The sequence below is a fragment of the Phocoena phocoena genome, chromosome 4, assembly GCF_963924675.1.
Source record: "Phocoena phocoena chromosome 4, mPhoPho1.1, whole genome shotgun sequence".
Classification (NCBI taxonomy): Eukaryota; Metazoa; Chordata; class Mammalia; order Artiodactyla; family Phocoenidae; genus Phocoena; species Phocoena phocoena.
Window position 1 is genome coordinate 140,566,130 of NC_089222.1, and position 21,091 is coordinate 140,587,220.

Below are 21,091 nucleotides of genomic sequence, written 5' to 3' on the forward strand. Positions count from 1 at the left end.
ACAATAAGTATTTGGAGGGGGGGTGGGGGGAGAAGGACAATTAAAGATGTATGGAAGATGGGCTTCCCTGGTGGCGCAGTGGTTGAGAGTCCACCTGCTGATGCAGGGGACACGGGTTCGTGCCCCGGTCCGGGAAGATCCCACATGCTGTGGAGCGGCTAGGCCTGTGAGCCATGGCCGCTGAGCCTGTGCATCCGGAGCCTGTGCTCCGCAATGGGAGAGACCACAACAGCGAGAGGCCCGTGTACCACACACACACAAAAAAAATGTATGGAAGAAACAGTAAGACCAAAAGCACCATTATAAGCATTTTAACTCTAAACTCAAATTAATTCATGCTAGCCATGTGTAAGAATACATCAATCATTTAATAAAGCTAAGTGTTAAAAAATCACAGTTTAGGAAAGGTACCTGAAAAGACACTGGGGACCATAAACGATATAATTTAAGTGATAATTCTGTTGCACTATATCACAGTGATTGATTAGAAAAGATTTTCTTTTAACTACTCAAATATAACAAACTTCTTTATCCTTACACCTAATTTTCCTATAAATCAAACATTTAGCCAGCAGTGAGATAAAGAAAAACTACTTTTGGTCATAGGAGGCTGCAGAAACTACAATTCTAAAACTTACATTTAATTGTTTCCTCCCTGCCCCAGACACTTTTCCTTCAATTATTACATTTACTAACAAGTACCTGCAATATGATATATACCTACAAAGTGATATATTAGTTATACTAATAGGAAGCATAGTATATTTACCTAAAAACACACTCACAAATACAAACACGGTGGGGGGTGGGGGTGGGGTGGGATGAATTGGGAGACTGGGATTGACATGTATACGCTGATGTGTATAAAATGGATGGCTAATAAGAACCTGCTGTATAAAAAAAAATTAAATTAAAAAAATTTAAAAAACAAACACACACTTACTTACCGATCACCATTGTTACAAAATTGGATACTATCAACTTTATCCTAAAGAGGGGAAAAAAACCAAACACAAAAGTAATCATCTACATAGTCTGTACACAAAGAAAACCCACTCAGTTTTAGAGCCAGAAGCACATTTGGTTTAAAGCTAGAGATATGCACTTACGCTGCTTAACCCTGCCATTCACACATACATTGTACGTTTAAGTGCAAAGAATCTAACTACGAACCTAGTAAGACTAAGATACAGCTCTTGTCTCAAAGACAGACACATGTGGTAAAAAGAAGCCTACTTCTAAAATTAAAGCAGTATTTGCAATTAATTACATCTGTATAAAAATTGATATGTGTAGAAAGTGATCAAAATAAAAGGTTTAAATAGCTGAAAACAAGGCATATTCACTTCGATGATTATGTGCAAAAAATAATAATAATAATTTCCTTTAAAGTGATTTTTTTAATCAAATAACTTCACAGAACTTCCTATAGGAGAAAAGATGACCTGACCGCTAACCAGCACTCCAGAATACTGAGAGTTATCTATCTTAGTACACACTGATAAAACAGCATTCTAATTTCATGAGCTTGGTTTAGATAAATAGACCCAATCAATTCAAACCTAATCACCCAGATTAATTATCATAATCAAGAGTTTGGACTTAAAGATGAAATAACCACTGCAAAGTATTTGGCACCATAAGGTGCTGAGTTTGTCAATATCATGCTTCACCTTTAAATCCAATTCCCCCTGAATTTAAGTTAAAATTAAAATCAGTAACAATTTCCCTTAGCAATATGAGGCTATGTACCAACAGGAATATAAACAATCTACAGAATTTTAAAACATGAATACTTACAGTGTGACTTTCAAGTTCTGCGATTTTTTCAGGTGCTTCAAAACCCAAAAAATACATTCTGATTACATGATCAGTACTACCTGTGGCTAAAAACATACCACCTGAAATAAAAATTTTAAGGTTTAAAAAATCCAGTTTGTAACAAATATCTTAACCAAATTTCTATATTAAATTAAGCAAGCTCTCTATGCCAAAACTAAATTTATCTCAACAAATCTGTTTTCTAACTCATTAAATAAAGAACTTTTAAAATTAATGCAGTGTAATGCTGTGACTTTTAGGAAGAAATATATATTTGGTCTTCATCCCTTTTTCTGGCAGAACTCCTAAAACCCTTAGAATTTCCTAAGTGAAGTGATACTGGTGTCTTGATTTTCATCAAACCCATTTCAAACACACCAGAGTTTATGTTAATGAGGTGACTTTTGGAAAGCATCTATGGATGGGAGCTAACTGCTAGGGGAACCAACCGTGTGATAAGAGAGCTGGGAGAGAGCTGAATCAACAGTGATGATCAATGATTTAACCAACTGTGCCTATGTAATGAAGCCTCCATAAAAAACTCAAAAGGGCAAGGTTCAGGGCTTCTCTGGTGGCGCAGTGGTTGAGAGTCCGCCTGCCGATGCAGGGGATACGGGTTCGTGCCCTGGTCTGGGAAGATCCCACATGCCGCGGAGCGGATGGGCCCATAAGCCATGGCCGCTGAGCCTGCGCGTCCGGAGCCTGTGCTCTGCAACGGGAGAGGCCACAACAGTGAGAGGCCCGCGTATCGCAAAAAAAAAAGGGCAAGGTTCAGAGAGATTCCAGGTTGATGGACAGGTGGAGATCAGAGAAGAATGGCACACCCAGAGAGTGCCCCTTCCCACGTACTTTATCCTATGCATCTCTTCCATCTGGCTATTCCTGAATTATATCCTTTTATAATAAACCGAAAATCTAGTGAGTAAAATGTTTGAGTTTTGTCAGCTGCTCTAGCAAATTAATCAAAACCAAGGAGGAAGTTGTGGGAATCTCTGCTCTATATAGCCCATCAGTCAGAAGCACAGGTGACAACCTGGTCTGAGGCTGGGGGTAGGTGGGGCATCTTGTAGGACTGAGACCTTAACCTGTGGGATCTCACACTATTCTCTAGGTAGGTAGTGTCAGAATTGAGTTGAATTATAGGACACCTAACTAGTGTCGGAGAATTGTTTGGTGGTGCTGGGGTGGGGGGGGGAGGGCAGGAAGCACACATCAAATGAGGCTTAATTTTTAAAAGTTAATTCAGACTGGAAATGTTCACTATCTCCTTCTGTTGTATTAGTCGTGACAATGACTTTAAGATGCTGCGGCTCTGAAAATGCATGAAAAGGGGCTCTGCTTTCCGAATAGCTTTACACACCTAAACCTAGCTTTGGAATATAAAGTTCACTTGTTCAAATTTTCAGACTTCTATGGGGAAAGATCTTTGACCTCTCCCAAAATGAAAGGTTTCACACAAGTCCACTGTACAAGAAAATGGAGAATAATTTCACAAGGTGTGTGGAAAACAAATTTAAACTACCAAAAACATGCAGTTCAGTTAAAAGACCACATTCTTGGTTTATCATACGCACAGGGCACATGGCACAAGAACTGCTCATATGGACACTTTAAGCCTCCTTTCTGCCAGCTCGCTCTCATAATGTGGTCATTCAAAATGCTAAAATAAAACTAAGAAAAAAACACTAAAGTTGTCTTACCAACACTAAAAGAAGAACAAAGCATTTGAACGCCTGGTCTAGGCTTTTCAGTGAACTTCAGGGGACGTGGACTTGAAAAGAAGATGTTTTAAAATATATTAGTTTAGCACATTAACATGGTTTAAAATATTGGTTTTAATCTAGCATACTTAAATGTTATAATCTTATTTCTAGTACCTCACAGTATACCAAATATTTCCACATATGCGGTTATAGCTGGATGGATTTCAGAGAACTGTCCAATCCCCAAACTTATACAGAACATAGTATACAGAAAGAGCAAGCCTACTAACCCCCGTTCTGTAACTTAGGTGACTAAAGCTCAGACAGTGTGAGAGAATCCATTATTGAGGCCGCAGAGTAGGATGTAGAACCACCGGGTGATAGCATGGTCCAACAGAAAGGGCATGCAAGCCACACGTGTAACTTTAAATTTTTAGTAGCCACATCATAAGTATAAAGATAAAACTAGGGTGTTTTAGTAGCCACATTATAAGTAAAAAGATAAAATTAGTTTTACTTCATTTACACCAATATATGCAAAATATCACATCAATGTTAATAAAATTTTATTGAGAACTTTAGGTTCTTTCATATTAAATCTTTTAAATCTTCCAGATCACACTAGACACTAATAATACATCTCAATTTGAACAGTTTTCATCAAAAATACTTGATCTGTACTCAGATTTCATAAAACTTATAGATGAAAAACTAAATTCACATATTCAAGTTGTTTGAAATACATTTAAAAGTTTTGTAATAACTGAATCGTATCAGTTAAATTTAAATTAATAATTCGATTCCTCAATTGCACTAGCCACACCCGAAGTGCTCAATAGAGACATGTGGCTAGCGGGTAACACACTAGGCAGTGCAGGGCTATGATCCAGGTCTGATTCTTAAATGATCCTTCCTAAATTTCTGCCTATGTAATTATACTTTTCTAATATTTTTCAAAATGTTCACATATATACTATCACTTTTTCTTTTTCAAAAAAATGTGCCCACTAAGACAGCATGGCTATGCTCCTTTTACATATCCAACTATCTAAATCGTACAGTGTAAACAGTAGTCAATATGGCACATATGCTGTATATGATAAAAATTAAATTCAAAAGTAAAAAGGGAATCACAATACACAATTTCTCTTTATAATCAGATTTCATTTCACTAGACTAAACTGTAACAACATTAAAAAAGAAAACTTATTACACAATTAAAGTCACTTACCTGAATTTCAGGGATTCTAAATCCCACTGCCAAAAACAAACTGTCCCATCAGCACCAGTAGAGACCATGTATCTTTGAGAGCCTTTGGCCATTGGGCTAAACTAAAAAGGAATAACATTTACAATTCAGCTTCCTGAGCTGCTACTGAAGTTAAACAGTTTTTCAAAGTTAACTTCAACTAACACTTTAAGTAAAACACAAGAAATCCAAAACATAGGTAATATTATTGCAGCGAAAACTCATAATCTGTAAAAAATGAAGTCTATCTCTAATTTGTAAATGTAATGTGATCTCAATAAATGATTATTTTCAAAACTAACAAGAACAGCCAGAAAAACTTTTACAAAGAGAAAGTAAAGATCTAGTCCTATCAATGTGAACCTGACCACAAAGCCAATTAATTAAAACTATGGGGCATAGTAGGTACACAATGACAGAATGACCAATGGAAAAATGTGAAGTCCAAACTGGACCCTAATACACAAGACTTAAGACAAAGGAGCCATCTCAATCAGTTGAGGAAACAATGGATCGTAAATGCATAAATGGTAAAGGAACAACTGTGCAACAATCTGGGAAAAAATGGATCCATTCTTCAGACTGTAAAGCAGGATAAATTCCAAGTGATCAACATTTTAAATATTTAAATAACAAAACCATAAAAGTATTATAAGAAAACACAAAAATTATATCGTAACTTCATAACAGGGCTAACATTTGTGCTACACAAACAAGCTAGAGAAAGCAAGATCAATTTGGTCCAGAGACATCCTGGACCAAAGGCAGCTTTTAAGGCAGCTTAAAAGACAGAAAAATATAAGGAAAACAAGAAAAACGTACTAGGCAAAGGAATAAGATGAACAAAAATACAAAAGTGAGAGGGAATGTGATATGTGATAGTTAACAGAAAGATCTATAAGACTAAGTGTTCATTTTGGTATGGAAATGGGTTAAATGGATAGAAAATCTGGACCCAATAACACCAAGTTAAGAGGTTAACTGTAGTTCTCAAGTAAAACACTGAAGGCAACCCAAAGATCTGTCTGACAGCAGTATATAATATTGATTGAAAAGGAACAGATAAGATAAAGAACCAAGAATCAATCCAATTGATCCAAGAACCTTAACTGGATGGCAGTACCCCCTACCTTCATGAAAGAAGCAACACAACTTGCTGACTCATGAGACATTCAAGATAAAGGAGCTTAAGCAAAAGGAAGACCAGTATTGCCATTAAGAGAAAAGGAAGTGTTGGGAAGAAATGCGTTGGTTTTGTTTTTCCGTATGAGTTACATACTTACTTATCATTACAACATGCCAGAGAGATATAGTTTATTATCTCTGTTTCATGCTTTTTCCCAAGGTTATACACACTCTGTAAGAGAGATAGGATTTGAACCTATGACTTCTTCAGTGAAGCTTCTTCTAAGCTCCTTCTCTTCGAATATATGAAATGAAGAGTTTTTTAAGTGATTATTTACATCTAAGTAGATATGTTTCAGAATATGGACCAACAATGAGTTTTAGAGAATATCCCATTAAAAGTAATAACTGAAATTATATTAACAATTGGATAATTCTTGTTAATTAAAACAAGGTAAAATTTGTAACCTTGCAAACACAGAGTAAAGAATTTTAATTAAAGTTAGTTAGAACACAGGTGACAATATGACAGATACACAAGACGTTTGTTGCTCTCTATTTTGTCTCACTGATGTCTTTGTCTAGCCCTGGGTTGACACTATACTGTTTTCTCTATAACATCTTTTAAAGCATTTTTAAATATCTAGTATCGCAAAAAGTTGAGGGTTTTGGGGTTTTTTGAGGGATTGGGCGGGTGGTTGGCTATTTGTGCTTATCTTTCTCTTTCTAAATGAACTTGATAACATGCCAAGTTCCATTAAAACAAAGCAACTGGGATTTCAAATGTAAATACACTGACTTTACACCATCATTTGGAGATGTGACAGCTTTACAACACTGAATCTCCTGATTCAGGAGCATGGTAGACATTTTCACTTATTTAGACTATTCCCTCCCCACCACCCAAGGTTCTGCCATTATTTTTTAAGACCTTTCCCCGTCTCCTGGTAAGTTTACTCCTATGTGAAGCTTTTGTTGCTATTATGAATTATGTACTTTTTTCATTATATTTGCAAACTGATTATTGATGGTTTATAAGAAAGTTTTGGTTTTAGGACATGGGTCCTGTATCTATCTGTTTTACTAAGCTCTCAGCAGTTCTAATAGGTTTTATAGAATTCACCAGGTAAATCCTCCTAAGTTTGCGTTTTAAGAGATTTTTTTTTTAGTACCTAACAGGCATTTTTAACTTTTGAAGCCTTCCTTTTACTGTTTCTAAGTAACAACATTTCCTCAAATGCAGTATCGCTGACATATAGCCATGTTTTATTAACCAACCTCAAAGCTACTCATCGGTGACTGTAACATGCATCTCTAAATAAAGAAAACAGTAAGAACTGCAATTTCTCAAAGTCCCTTTTGGCTTTGCAATTCTGTACTGCAATCTCACATGTCTACTTCCAAAGTCAAAACAGTTTTCCTGAAATCACACATTCTGAGTAACTGTCTAGTATATAACATGTGCCTGAGAGCATAATAACTTCTACTTTTACAACTTATTCAGTGACAAAAAAAGCAGTCTTTAATGTATGTTGATTCTCTATTTTGTTATTGAAGAATGCATTATTTAAAGATAGTAAGCTGTCCTACTAACTGTTAAAATGCAAATCTTTCCTGTGTGCTCACATGTGCATTCTAGACAGAGCTATTAGCATGGGGGAGTGGAGGAGGGGGTAAAATTCACACAACGTTAAATTCACCACTTCAACCATTTTAAAATGTATAATTAAGTGGTATTTGGTACATTCACAATACTCTGCAGCCATTATCACTATCTAGTCCCACAACTACGGTAGGATTAAACTGAAATCTGTCAAGGCATTTTCCATTGATTCTCTTGGCTTTTTCAAGTAGGTAATCAAACTGTTTGAAAAATGAGAATTTGGGGGACTTCCCTGGCAGTCCAGGGGTTAGGACTCCATGCTTTCACTGCAAGGGGCAGGGGTTAGATCCCTGGTCAGGGAATTAAGATCCCACATGCCACACGGCACGGCCAAAAAAAAGAAAACGAGAATTTTTTTCTCTTTCTTTCCAATATCTATACATTTTTGTTTTTTCTTGCTTAGTAGTACTTGCTAATGTTGAACAGTTGCAGTGATAGTATAGTGTTTGTTCATTTCCCCCAAATGTCGCTTTGCAATCTTTCAAATCTGCATAAAATCTGCAAGAATAGTACAATGAACACTCACATACCAGTCACCAAGATTCACCAATCGTTAATATTTTGCCACACTTGCCCCTGGCTACTGGATGGACTTGAACCATCTGAATCTAAGTTGCAGACATCATGACACTTCAACCCTAAAATCCTCAGCATGTATCTCCTAAGAACAATAATATTCTCCTACATAATACATTTATAAGACTCAAGACATTTAATATACAATTAACATTGAAATTTCCCCCAATTTCTCAGATGTCCATTATAGGTTTTCTTTTTCTTTTTCCTCTCTTAAAGACAGGATCCAAATCACATATTTATATTTGTCACAGTTTTTACTTCCCTTATAAAATAGTTCTCCCACCTTTTGTCTTTTTGAAACTAAGCTTTTGAAGGATATAGATTGCTTTCATAAACTGTTAATCTGCACTTGCCTGACTGCTTCCTCATGTGATTCAGGTTAAACATTTCTGACAGAAATACTAACAGGTAGAGAAAGAATTTTAACTACAGATTCAATGCATTTTATAGTTACAGGTCTATTCAGATTTTATTTCTTTCTGTGCCAGTCTTAGAATATTTCACTTTTTCAAATTTTCCATATAAAACTTTTAAAATATACTTTTTAGTGTCTGAAGGTTCTATAGTGATTCCCTTTTTCAAATACGGTAATATTTATGATATTTCTATTTTGACCCTAGATTAATCTCAGTCTTACACCATTTTTAGTATTTCATTCAAAGAACTTCTGGCTTCGTTGATACTCTTTACTGTTATGCTTATTTTTTCCATCCTTAATTGTTTCCTGTTCTTTTTCTAACTTTCTGAGAAATACATCTAATCACTGAATTTCAGCCTTTTCTTTAATATATGCATTGAGGGCTATAAACTTCCCTTTCAGCACTGCTTCAGCTGGGTATTAATTATCTGTTGTATAACAAAGTATCCCAAAACTTAGCTACTGGAAACAACAGTAAATATTCATTATTTCACAGTCTCTAAGGGTCAAGAATTCAGAACAGCTTAGCAGGGTGGTTCTGGCTCAGGGTCTCCTGAGGTTGAAGTCAAGATGTCAGCCCAGGCTTAAATGAGGATGGAGGACATGCTTCCAGAAAGGCCAACTCACACGGCTAAGGTAGGAGACTCCAATTATTCACCATGAAGACCTTTCCATAGGGCTGTCTGAGTGTCCTGTCGACATGACACAGCAGGCATCCCTCAAGACAAGTGAGTCAAGAGAATAAGACAGATGTTTCCATTCACGTCAAGAGAATAAGACAGTGACTCCCACTGTCTTATAACCTTTCACAATCAAGCAATGGAAGTCACCCTACATCACTTTCCCAGTATCCTATAGGTTACACAGGTCAACCCTATTCAACAAGGAGACTACCAATGGGTAACAGCATGAGGAGGCAAGAATCACTGGGCACCATCTTGGTGGCTGGCTACCAAACTCTATATCCCACAAGTTATAATTATAATATTTTCATTATTAATCAGTTCAAAATATTCTCAAATTTTTATTGTGATTTCATCTTTGATGCATGGGTTACATAAAAGTGTATTGCTTAATTTATAAAAGTGAGGATTATTCTATTAATTCTGGCTGCTAGTTAATTTCCAGCTTAATAGCACTACTGGAGAATATACTTAAGATTATTTTCAGTATTTTCAAATTTATTGGGAACTTAGTTTAAGGGTTGGAATGTGGACAATATTTATATAACAATCCACTTACGACTGAAAAGAAATGATGCGAATATAATACGTAGTGTTCTAATGTATCATACAGATCAAGCTTATTATTTACATTGTTCAAATCTATATTCTTAATGGCACAGATTGTTCTTCCAACTACTGAGAGAGCCAGAGATGTGCTTATTGCCCATTAATATTATGGAGGTCTATTTTTCCCCATATGTTCTATTTTTGCTTAATGTATTTTGAGGCTGTGTTACTGAACACATACAAATTCAGAACTCTTCTTCCTGCCTAATGAAATATTTAATCATTATAAATTGTCCCTCTTTATCTCTAAAATTGGTATTTGCCTTAATGCCTTTTTATCTAATATTAGTATGTTATACCAGCCTTCTTATGGTTAATTTTTGGATAATTGTTTCCATCCTTCACTTTTTTTTACATCCAGACTCCCTATACCCTTATATTGAAGGTGAGGTTTGTTTTTCAATTATGTCTGAAATCTTTCTCTCTTATCCGGACCATTTAATGCATTTAGAAGTAATCTATGATTACAATGTCATTTAATGATATCCTAGCATCATCTCAGTACTTTTCCTACACTTCTTTTTCTTTCCTTTCTTGCTTTTTTATTACTCCATATTTCCCCCTCTATTAAGCTTAGTAGTTATATATTCTCTTGCTAGTCTTTTAATTATTTTAGAGATTATGAAATGCAAAGATCTAACAAATACTAAAGTTACCTCCTCCCTATATACAAGCTATTATTACTGTTAGTTTAATTCTATACATAATTTAAAACCCTAAGACATTACATTTGTTGCATGAAGTCAATGTTTATTTCCATTTGCTCACACACATTTTTTTTTTAAATTCTTCATTCTTTCTTATTCCAAGCCTGGGATCACATTCCTTCTCTGCCTAATAGATACTATTTCGAATTCCCTTTAGTGATGTTCCATCACTAAGAAACTCTCCATTTGTCTGAAAATGTGTTTATTGTAGTTCAATGGTATTTTCAGTAGGTTCAGAATTCAAGACTGGCAGTCATTTCCTATTAACACTTTAAGAAGACTACTCCTTTGTCTATCAACTTCCACTGCTTCTACTGAGAAGCTAGCCATCAGTTTCATTCCTTCTTTATTTTCCCCTCTGGTTACTTAAGATTTCACTTTGTCTTCAGTTTTAAAGCTTTTACTGTAATGTTTAGTATGTCTGTATATTTATTCTGCCCAGGATCCTTAGTGTTTCTTCAATCTGTGGCTTTAGTTCTTTAGCGTATTTTGCAAAATTCTCAGCTATTATCACTACAAACATAGCTTTTGCTTCATTCTCTCCTCTTCTTCAGGAATTCCAATTACACATATGGTATATATGTATGTATACACCTGTGGAATCTTTTCAGCATTTCCTATCCATTTCTTAATCTCCAGTACATTCCAAACTCTTCCCTCTGTGCTTCCATCTATTTATTTTCTTCTAACCTCATTTCCAGCTCATTAATTCTCTCTTTGATTTCTTCAGTTGCATCTAATCCGCTATTAAAACCATCCATTGAATTATTAAATTCAGTTATATGTTTCAATTCTAGAATTTCCTTTTTCCTAACTTCTAGTTCTCTGATGAAATTTGCGTATTTATTATGAATTTATTATGCATACATACTTCCAAGATATATCCTCCCCAACCCTACAAGTCTGTCAGAATTTCAGCTAAGCTTCTCAGCCACCTCCTGTGAAACTGGCATATGCCTTCAAACTCAAGTTCCTCTCCCTGGGCTTTCCTTATCTCCTGTATCTCGGTCCCATAATTTCTCATTCTATTAGTACTTCAGATACTTTTGTCACCCTCGTCCAGCTTTTCTAGTTGCCAGCTCTGCATTATGTCTTTTACTCCTGAAGAATGTTCACTTGATCCTCTTAGACAAAAGGTTCTACCTCTAACCCAGTTAATACTAACATTTTTGAGAATGTAAATTATATTAAGTGACACTGTATACTGCTACCCATGAGAAAGGTGTGTGCTAAAATACTGAAAGTGATTATTTCTAGATGGTAAGATTATGGAAGTCTTTAATTTTATTTGCTATTAACTACTGTCTAATTTTTTTGCAAACAGTATTACTTACATACCATTTTTTAATAAATAAAAAGAAAACCTTTACTAAAATTTAAAATGGCTTATACATGCCAGTAACAACAAGGCAAAGAACATGAAAAAGATTAATAACTAAAATCATGCATTTGCTTGACTCTGAACTTCAGAGTAACCACTAGCAAGCACAGATAAGCTTTCTGAAGTATAAAAACCTATCACCACCCAAGTAGAGTTTTTTGATATATTCAGTAGGTAGTAAACACATGTGGGCCCCCATTACCAAAAGAATGGGGCTTTCAGTGAAGACCAGAGCTCCACTTTCACACTGAAGAATTCCCTAATGGTTTTAAGACAGACACCCTCAAAAAGTATTATAAATGTTCTTATTTGCTGTTACGTTGCCTATAAGTTCATACCAAATAACAAAATGAAAAAAAATTTTTTAACCTCTAGAACATAGCTAGGATTTGAATTAATTTTTAACCTATAAAATCCTCTAGAGAACAATATACTCCTTGCCAAAAAATAGACAGGCAAATCAAAAATTTTGCTTACATTTTCAAAGTAAAACACAACCCCAATTAGAGTTGTCATCCTTCAAAAATAAGTCTGCAGTCTTTATTCTTCAAGAATATTCGCCACAGGAGTTGAGAAAAGTCACTTTTATCACAGAACTTCACACCAAATCTACTTATAGACCACTTAACATATACCCTAGGTAAATTCACATATGAAAATGAAACCACTCTGCTTGTCTTACTCAAACTCAAATCAGAAGCACCAACATGTCTTAAAAGGCCTTACAAATCATTATTTACTAACAAAACGTAATTCTCAAAAAAAAAAAAAAAATGACTGAGTAGCACCGTTCTCAGTACTAATGGATCTAAGATGACTGCAGAGTCCACCAGACTCTGCCTGGAAGAACATATCTCAAGGTAACCAAGCCTCTCGATCAATGATCCTGAAAGTGTAGTCCCTAAAGGAGGAGCAGGGCTTCCCTGGTGGCGCAGTAGTTAAGAATCCGCCTGCCAATGCAGGGGACACGGGGTCGAGCCCTGGCCCTGGAAGATCCCACATGCCACGGAGCAACTAAGCCTGTGCACCACAACTACTGAGCCTGCGCTCTAGAGCCTGTGTGCCACAACTACTGAAACCCGTGCACCTAGAGCCCGTGCTCCGCAACAAGAGAAACCACCGCAATGAGAAGCCCACGCACCGCAACAAAGAGCAGACCCCGCTCGCCACAACTAGAGAAAGCCTGCACACAACAACAAAGACCCAACACAGCTGAAATTAAATAAATGAATAAATAAACAATAAAATAAGATACAATGAAATAAAGTTTTAAAAATAATAATAATAAATAAAGGAGAAGCAGAAGCAGCACTTGAGAACTTGTTATGAAGGCAAACTCTCAGGCCCCGCCTCCAACATTTTGAATCAAACAAAATTTCTGGCACTGGGGCCTAGCGATCTGTGTTTTTGGGGTTTTTTTGTCTTTTTTGTTTTTATATAAATTTATTTATCTATATTTGTTTTTATTTTTGGCCGTGTTGGGTCTTCATTGCTGCATGCAGGCTTTCTCTAGTTGCGGTGAGTAGGGGGCTACTCTTCGTTGCGGTGCGCAGGCTTCTCATTGTTGTGGCTTCTCATTGTCGTGGCTTCTCTTGTTGCAGAGCACGGGCTCCAGAGCGCAGGCTCAGTAGTTGTGGTGCACGGGCTTAGTTGCTCCGCGGCATGTGGGATCTTCCCGGACCAGGGATCAAACCATGTCCCCTGCATTGGCAGGCGGATTCTTAACCACTGTGCCACCAGGAAAGCCCTGCAATCTGTGTTTTAAACAAGGCCTCCAAGTGATTCTCATGCACATTAAATAAAAGTACTGCTCTGGATCCAACAACCAACTTACAAGAAATACAAAGAAACATGTTATCTACTCCACAAGGAAGCAAATGGTACCCAAACTGTGGGAACTCTATAGATAAACCCAACTTCCTCAACAAAGAAACTGCAAGTGGTTATAAAAAAAAAATTGGACAACACTGTGCAATTGTTTTAAAATTCTTTTAATCTATAGCAATTGTAAGGTACAGGCTTTGTCTGATTCCTAATTCAAACAAACTAAACAAAATAATGCTATTTATGAAACAACTGGAAATTTGAACATCAACAAACAAGTGTGATGATAATGTTTCTAATAAAACACAGTATGTCTTTTAGGAAGACATACTGAAGTTTTTTACAGAAGAAATGATATGAAATCTAGGATTTGCTTTGGGTACAAGGTAAAATGGCTGAAGAAGAATTGGCCTGAGGTGATGGACACATAGGGGTTCATCATACTATTCTGTCTACTGTGTATGTGGTTCAAAATTAACATCCCCCATGAAGGAAAAAAATTAATATATTTCAGCAAATTTAATCCATTTATCAAAATCCACAAGTCTTAAATTGATGATTTTTCTCCTTTAACACCATGAGTGTGTAATGACGCTCATTCAGTTCAACTATAAACCTTAGGGAAACAATAAGTCATCCATCAAGCCTTCATATACAGCTCTTAACTGCATTACATATTTGTTACATCACCCTTCTAAGATTCAGGGAACTATGATTAATTATATTTCTCTTCATTACTAAATTTAAAATAGAGCATGTAACTACTAAGCATCTTACTACTTCTCATCTCCAAAGAAAAAGAGTTTTAAAGGAAAAGGAGATAATACACAAATATGCACACTAAAGCTGGCTTACCTGTAAAGATGTAATTGACCCCGTGTGTCCTTGGAGCACAGCAACTGGAGCACAAGTTCTCAAGCACCACACTCTAATTATTTTATCACAGCTCCCTGCGGCAATCATTGTATTCTCATAGTTTACTGCCATATCTGAAATTTCTGCAGAATGACCTCTTAATGTGGATAATAGGCGGCCATTGTGTGTTGACCAAATCTTCACCAAACAATCGTCTGAACCCTGAGAAAAAATACACCCAAAAATAAAATGTTAATACAGCAAGTCTTTTTTATCATTTAAAAAAATACCATTTACATGTCACTCAAAGTAAGTGTCTATAACTCCTCCTCTCTTTCCAACTGTAGAACATTCTGCAAATTATGATTCTTACAGCCAACAACACTTACAATAGTTTTTTTCTGACAGCCAAGAACACTTAAAATAGTTTTTTCTTCAAATCAAATAATGAAGATACCTTGAAGTTTTCATTTCTATGGCTTAGACCTATTATAAATACTATTTTCCCCAAATTCTCTGCCATGGAATAAGTCCAACTAAAAGTTCATGGCTCACCCATTTCAATTAACAATGGTCAAACGTTCGTTTAGCTCACATCAAGCTAAATAATTTGATAAATGTTAGTTAAGACTGATCTATGTTTCACAAGTTGATTAAGTGGCAATTCCAAAAACAAAAAATAATGGGACTAGAACACTCATTTTAAATAACTCAGCAACAGAGTCTCAAATTTATTGTACCAGCAAGCATCCATCCATTCAGCAAATATTTGAGTATCTACTCTGAGTCTCAACAACTGAAAAATGAAATTTAAACTTCTTACCCACCTTAATTTTCCCTTAAAACATTAAAATGGTAAATTAAATTCCAAATATTTACATATAGTTTTACAACAATTATAAAATAATCTTTCAGTGTTAATCAATTTCCCTAGATCATGATTAATCAATGTGAATATGAATCACCTGTAGAGACTTGGATTTGGGAGGAAGGGGGTCTTTTTGATTAATGTAGAGGGGTTTTGGGGGGGATTGTTTTTGGTTAATACATACTATAACCTAATTCAGTAGGTCTAGAATGGGCTGGAGGGGGAGTATTAGGAATGCATATTTTTAAGCATCCTTGATGATCATGCTCAAGAACCACTGCTCTAAATCAGTGTATCACAAAAAAACACAAGGCCTGGTTATCTGCATCTGAATCACTTGCGATATTGAATAAAAATGTAAATTCATGGGCCCCACACCAGACCTACTGAGTCAAAATTCCTGACAAAGAGGAAAGATAGAATCTACATGTTTTATAAGATTTTCTAGATAATTCTGAGGCACACTAAAGTGCTCCAGATGATACCAAATTGAGTTTAAAATGTTAACTCACTGTAAAGATTCTATGTCCTGTCCTATCAAATGCTACACAGTAAACAGCAGACAGATGTCCGAGAATCCTTCTGTGCATTTTTATATGCTGATACATAGTTCCTGGAAATGCTGTGCTAAAAGTGGAACACCCTGTGAGTTGTTTTCCTCGATGTATCTCCACTAGGAAATAAAAACAATGAAAGCGGTTAAGGGGGAGCCAATATGTAAAAAGCTAAGAAAACCTCCAAAACAATTTCTAGAGGGTCACAAAAATCAATGTTCGAGAAATCCTAAAGACGAAGTTTCTTCCCAGTTCTCTTCTACTATAAGCACTAGTATAGACTTCTTATTAAAATAAGATTGTTTTCATTGACTTTTATTACTTTTAGTAATAATTTTAGGAAAACCACAAATCTGAAACAACATTACCAGTACTACCTTTTAAGTTTTAATATAGCAGTTACAAAGTTGGTCAAGAAATTTAAAAATGGTTTTGGGCCTCTAAAAAGTCAACCTCACTTACCAAGATTTGGTGGGGAACCATAATTCACCGGCATTTCAGGAGGTCTTCCTCTATGAAGAGCAGCAAAGGCAGAGCCCTTCCAAACTGTGTGCCTGCAGTCTTTAAAATGAATTTTAGATACACATAAAATCTTGAAAGTTAACCCCAAGAAAGATTTTATAGAATACTTACGTATATTGTAATAAACTGTTTATTCAAAGGTTTACCAACTAATATACTTTAACAGAAAAGCCCTAGAGGTTTATTAGACTATTTCTGAAGGAAAAAAAAAATTTAAGACATCTCAGATACAACAACAACAACTAACATTTGTGTAGCACTTTACAATTTACAAAGTGCTTTCCACATACATTATCTCATTGAATCCTCACAACAACCCTGTGAGGTAGGTATCATTGCCAATTTACAAGTGAGGTAACTGAGGCTCAAAGGTTCCAGGACCTTTAAAGAGATCCACTGTAAATGATTAGTCAAGATGGACCATAAAACCAGATCTTTTGACTCCAAGTCCCACTCAATGCCAAACAGGTTTTTATTTTTCATTGCAGAATTATACCATACAATTATTAATGATAAAGGTCTTAATCACAACTGATCCAACTCTCCAAAACCAGAAATTTTTGTAAGGAAAATTTTAATTTTTTTGGTTTATAAGAAAATCCTGACTTAATTAACTTATTGAAATATTACTGAGTTTTAAAAATAATGATGGCCAATATTACCATGATTTTAATCTCCTTAGAAAGTACTGACAAAATTAAATGACTTTCCTCTTGTTTTAGGATCATAGATAATCCTTTACAAAAGAGCATATGTAGGATCTTTGAGTCTGAACACTAATTCTCAAATCCTATCCCTCTTAGCAAATATACTAAGAAAAACTGTCTACCCCCTCTATAGGAGATAGCAGCAGAACACAGATTATGCTGTGCTAGAAATGTGCTTCTTCACAACTGAAAGAGGAAGGTAAGAAAGGTATTATATAAACCCTCTACTGAGCCTCGGGTGCCCCATACTAACAGGCATATCATGTGTTACATGAATGAATTCATTACCACTATCATTATCAAAGAGCAGTTACAAGGCATCCTCTTGCGTCACTAGTACAAAACAGAGAAATATGGTCCCTACCCTAGGACAGCTTGCTGAAGTTTCTTCTAAGGTCTGCCAGTTCTAAAGCAGTGCTCATCACAAAACGACATTGAGCTTGACACAAGTAAAGAAAACAGGAAAACAGGCTACCCAGGCAACTACTATATAACAACCTAAAACAGAATAATTACAAGGTGAATAGGGACACAGAAAAAGGAAGAGTATGAACAGTTTCCTGATTCAAGCCACAGTGTGGCATGACCATAAGAGCACTGAGAAACAACTAAAGCTGACAAACCAGTCTGGCATGGAACCAAGAGGAAGGGTTGTTCTTTCTCAGTCAAACTTTATACTGGTGGAGCATCTAAGAGGCAGCATCACGTCAGCAACAGATCTTAAAAATAATCATGAGGGATGAACTTGACGTATACTCAGGATCAGAAGAGCCAACATTCTTGCCCATTAGCAGTTAAGCCACGTTGTATACATAGATCATATCACATACATATACTGAGTCTAAGTAATTTATACCAAGCTAACAGAAAAAGAACAGCAATTCCAAACATTTTGCTACCACATAATTTCGCAAAAAAATTAAACTGGTGAAAAAGTACCATGCATTTGTACATTTTTGGTGCTCATTTTCAAACTGCTACCAAATTTAAAAAATCACTTCCCCTTATAAAAGGGCTTCAGAATCTAAATATCAAGTGAAATACTTCTAGCATTTAAAGAGTTTATTAGACACATACAATTACATTCAATGAAGTTATAAGTGAGCTACAAAATGGAAAAATAAGAACTCACATTGATAAAACCTCAAACACATCTCAGAATAAATTCAAGCTTTTAAGCTTAACATCTATACCTTTATCATTTTTTAAATGCAGAAGGACCCATTAAACACTGATGTAATAAAATTCAACATCTATGCTAAACGCAGAGAATTTTATAGTCCACAGCATGGTTTTTAGTTACATATCACCTTTCTTCCACAATGCTTACATTACTTCACAATTATAATAATTATTAAGCTAGTAATACAAAGCAGAACACTTCTTCAAATTAAGGTACCTTTTGCTGTACGTAGCAAAGACTGCCTTCCTGCACCAAGTAAAGAAGTGACTCTTGAAATACTGGGTGGAATTTCTTTATCCAACATGGGACCGATGCGCTGGCAGATTTGCAACAGATGATCAGGAGCCACATGCTTATTGGACAAGACCTGATTGGAGAGCAAGTTTCAAAAACAACATTTTTTACAAGAGTTTCAAAAAATATAAATACTTAGGGATAAGTCTGATAAAACATGTGAAAAACATGTACAAGGAAAACTACAAAACACTGCTGAGAGAAATTAAAGAATGAAATAAGCAGTAAATTAAGCTACAGATTCAAAGCCATCCCAATCAAAACCCCAGTAGGCTTTTTTTGTAGAAATTGACAATTTTATTCTAAAATGTATATGCAAATGGCTTAGAAAAGTCAAAGCAGCTTTGAAAAAGAACAAAGTTGAGGGCTGTTAACAATACCTGATTTCAGGACTTGTTATATAAGAACAACTGATTTTTGGCAAAGGTACAAAAAAAAAGATAATCTTTTCAACAAATGGTGCCAGAACAAATGAATACCCATTTGCCAAAAAATAATTATAATATTAACTTTAATGTATACATCACACAATAAATAAAAATTATCTCAAGACAGATCATAGATCTAAATGTATCATCTAAAACCGTAAAATTTGTAAAAGAAAACATTGGAGAAACTCTTTATGACCTGATGTTAGGCAAAGATTTCTAAAATGACACCAAAAGCATAATCCACAAAAGAACAAATCGATAAAATGGACTTCAGCAAAGCTAACAACTTCTGTTTTTTCAAAAGGTATTGTTAAGGGAATGAAAAGACAACCACAAACTGAAAGAAAATATTGGCAAAGCATATATCTGATAAAGGACTTGTATCCAGAATATATAAAGAACTATCAACACTATTTTAAAAAACCTAATTTTTAAGAATGATTTGACTAGACACTTCACCTAAGAAGACATACAGATGGCAACCAGACACATGAAAAGACGCTCAACATCACCAGTAACTGATGAAACACAAATTAAAATCATAATAAGATATTACTACACACCTATGAGAATAGCTAAAATTAAAGACTGACCAGACCAAAATCAGCAAAAATGCAGAGAAACTGCTGGTGAAAATGTAAAACAGAACAATCACTGTGGAAAACAATGGGGTAGCGTTTTTTAACAGTAACACATACATTACCATATTATCTAGCTATAATACTCCTAGGTGTTTACCCAAGAAAAGTGAAAGCACACATCCACATAAAGGTTTGTATGTGAATGTTCTTCAACAGCTTACTTTTTTTTTTTTTTTTTTTTTTTTTTTTTTTTTTTTTTTTTTTTTTTTTTATGCATTACGCGGGCCTCTCACTGTTGTGGCCTCTCCCGTTGCGGAGGACAGGCTCCGGACGCGCAGGCTCAGCGGCCATGGCTCACGGGCCCAGCCGCTCCGCGGCATGTGGGATCTTCCCAGACCGGGGCACGAACCCGCGTCCCCTGCATCGGCAGGCGGACTCTCAACCACTGCGCCACCAGGGAAGCCCCAACAGCTTACTTTTTAAGAGGCCCAAAGTGAACACAATCCAAATGTCCATTAACAGGTGAATGCCTACACACATTACTGTATGTCTGTACAATGGAATACTATTCAGCAATAAAAAAATTTAATAACACACAACGACGTGGATGAATATCAGAATAATTATGCTGAAAGAAGCCAGAAAAAAAGAGCGCATGCTATATGATTTCATTTATATAAAACTCCAGAAAATGCAAATTAATATATAGTTACAGAAAGCAGGTCACAGGTAACTGGGGGCTGGTAGATAAGCAGGAAGAATTATAAAGAAGAGGAAACTGGGCTTCCCTGGTGGCGCAGTGGTTGAGAGTCCGCCTGCCAATGGAGGGGACATGGGTTCGTGCCCCAGTCCGGGAGGATCCCACATGCCACAGAGCGGCTGGGCCCGTAAGCCATGGCCGCTGAGCCTGCGCGCCCAGAGGCCACGGCCGTGAGAGGCCCGCGTACCGCGCAAAAAAAAAAAAAAAAAAAAAAAAAAGAGGAAACTTTTGGGTGTAATAGGTATGTTCACTATCTTCACTGAGGTGTTGGGTCACGGTACACGTAACACATCTAAATTTATCAACTTGAACACTTTATGTTCAGTTTATTATGTCAATTATACCTCAAAAAAATAAATAGGGCTTCCCTGGTGGCACAGTGGTTGAGAGTCCGCCTGCCAATGCAGGGGACATGGGTTCGTGCCCCAGTCCGGGAGGATCCCACGTGCCGCGGAGCAGCTGGGCCCGTGAGCCATGGCCACTGGGCCTGCGCGTCCGGAGCCCGTGCTCTGCAACGGGAGAGGCGACAGCAGTGAGAGGCCCACATACCACAAAAAAAAAAAAGACTTCAACA

The 21,091-nt window shown here is 36.1% G+C and overlaps 1 protein-coding gene across 1 annotated transcript in view; it reads right to left on the reverse strand.

The window, feature by feature from the left end:
- Positions 1 to 21,091, reverse strand: part of BRWD1 (bromodomain and WD repeat domain containing 1) — a 111,877-nt gene that overhangs the window by 71,447 nt on the left and 19,339 nt on the right. The window contains exons 5-12 of the mRNA XM_065876412.1: positions 18,668 to 18,818; positions 16,502 to 16,600; positions 15,998 to 16,158; positions 14,618 to 14,839; positions 4,756 to 4,856; positions 3,522 to 3,592; positions 1,801 to 1,901; positions 948 to 988 (exon numbers count right to left, since the gene is read on the reverse strand). Of these exons, the coding sequence (XP_065732484.1) occupies positions 948 to 988; positions 1,801 to 1,901; positions 3,522 to 3,592; positions 4,756 to 4,856; positions 14,618 to 14,839; positions 15,998 to 16,158; positions 16,502 to 16,600; positions 18,668 to 18,818 (947 nt within the window). The remainder of the gene's footprint in view (positions 1 to 947; positions 989 to 1,800; positions 1,902 to 3,521; positions 3,593 to 4,755; positions 4,857 to 14,617; positions 14,840 to 15,997; positions 16,159 to 16,501; positions 16,601 to 18,667; positions 18,819 to 21,091) is intronic.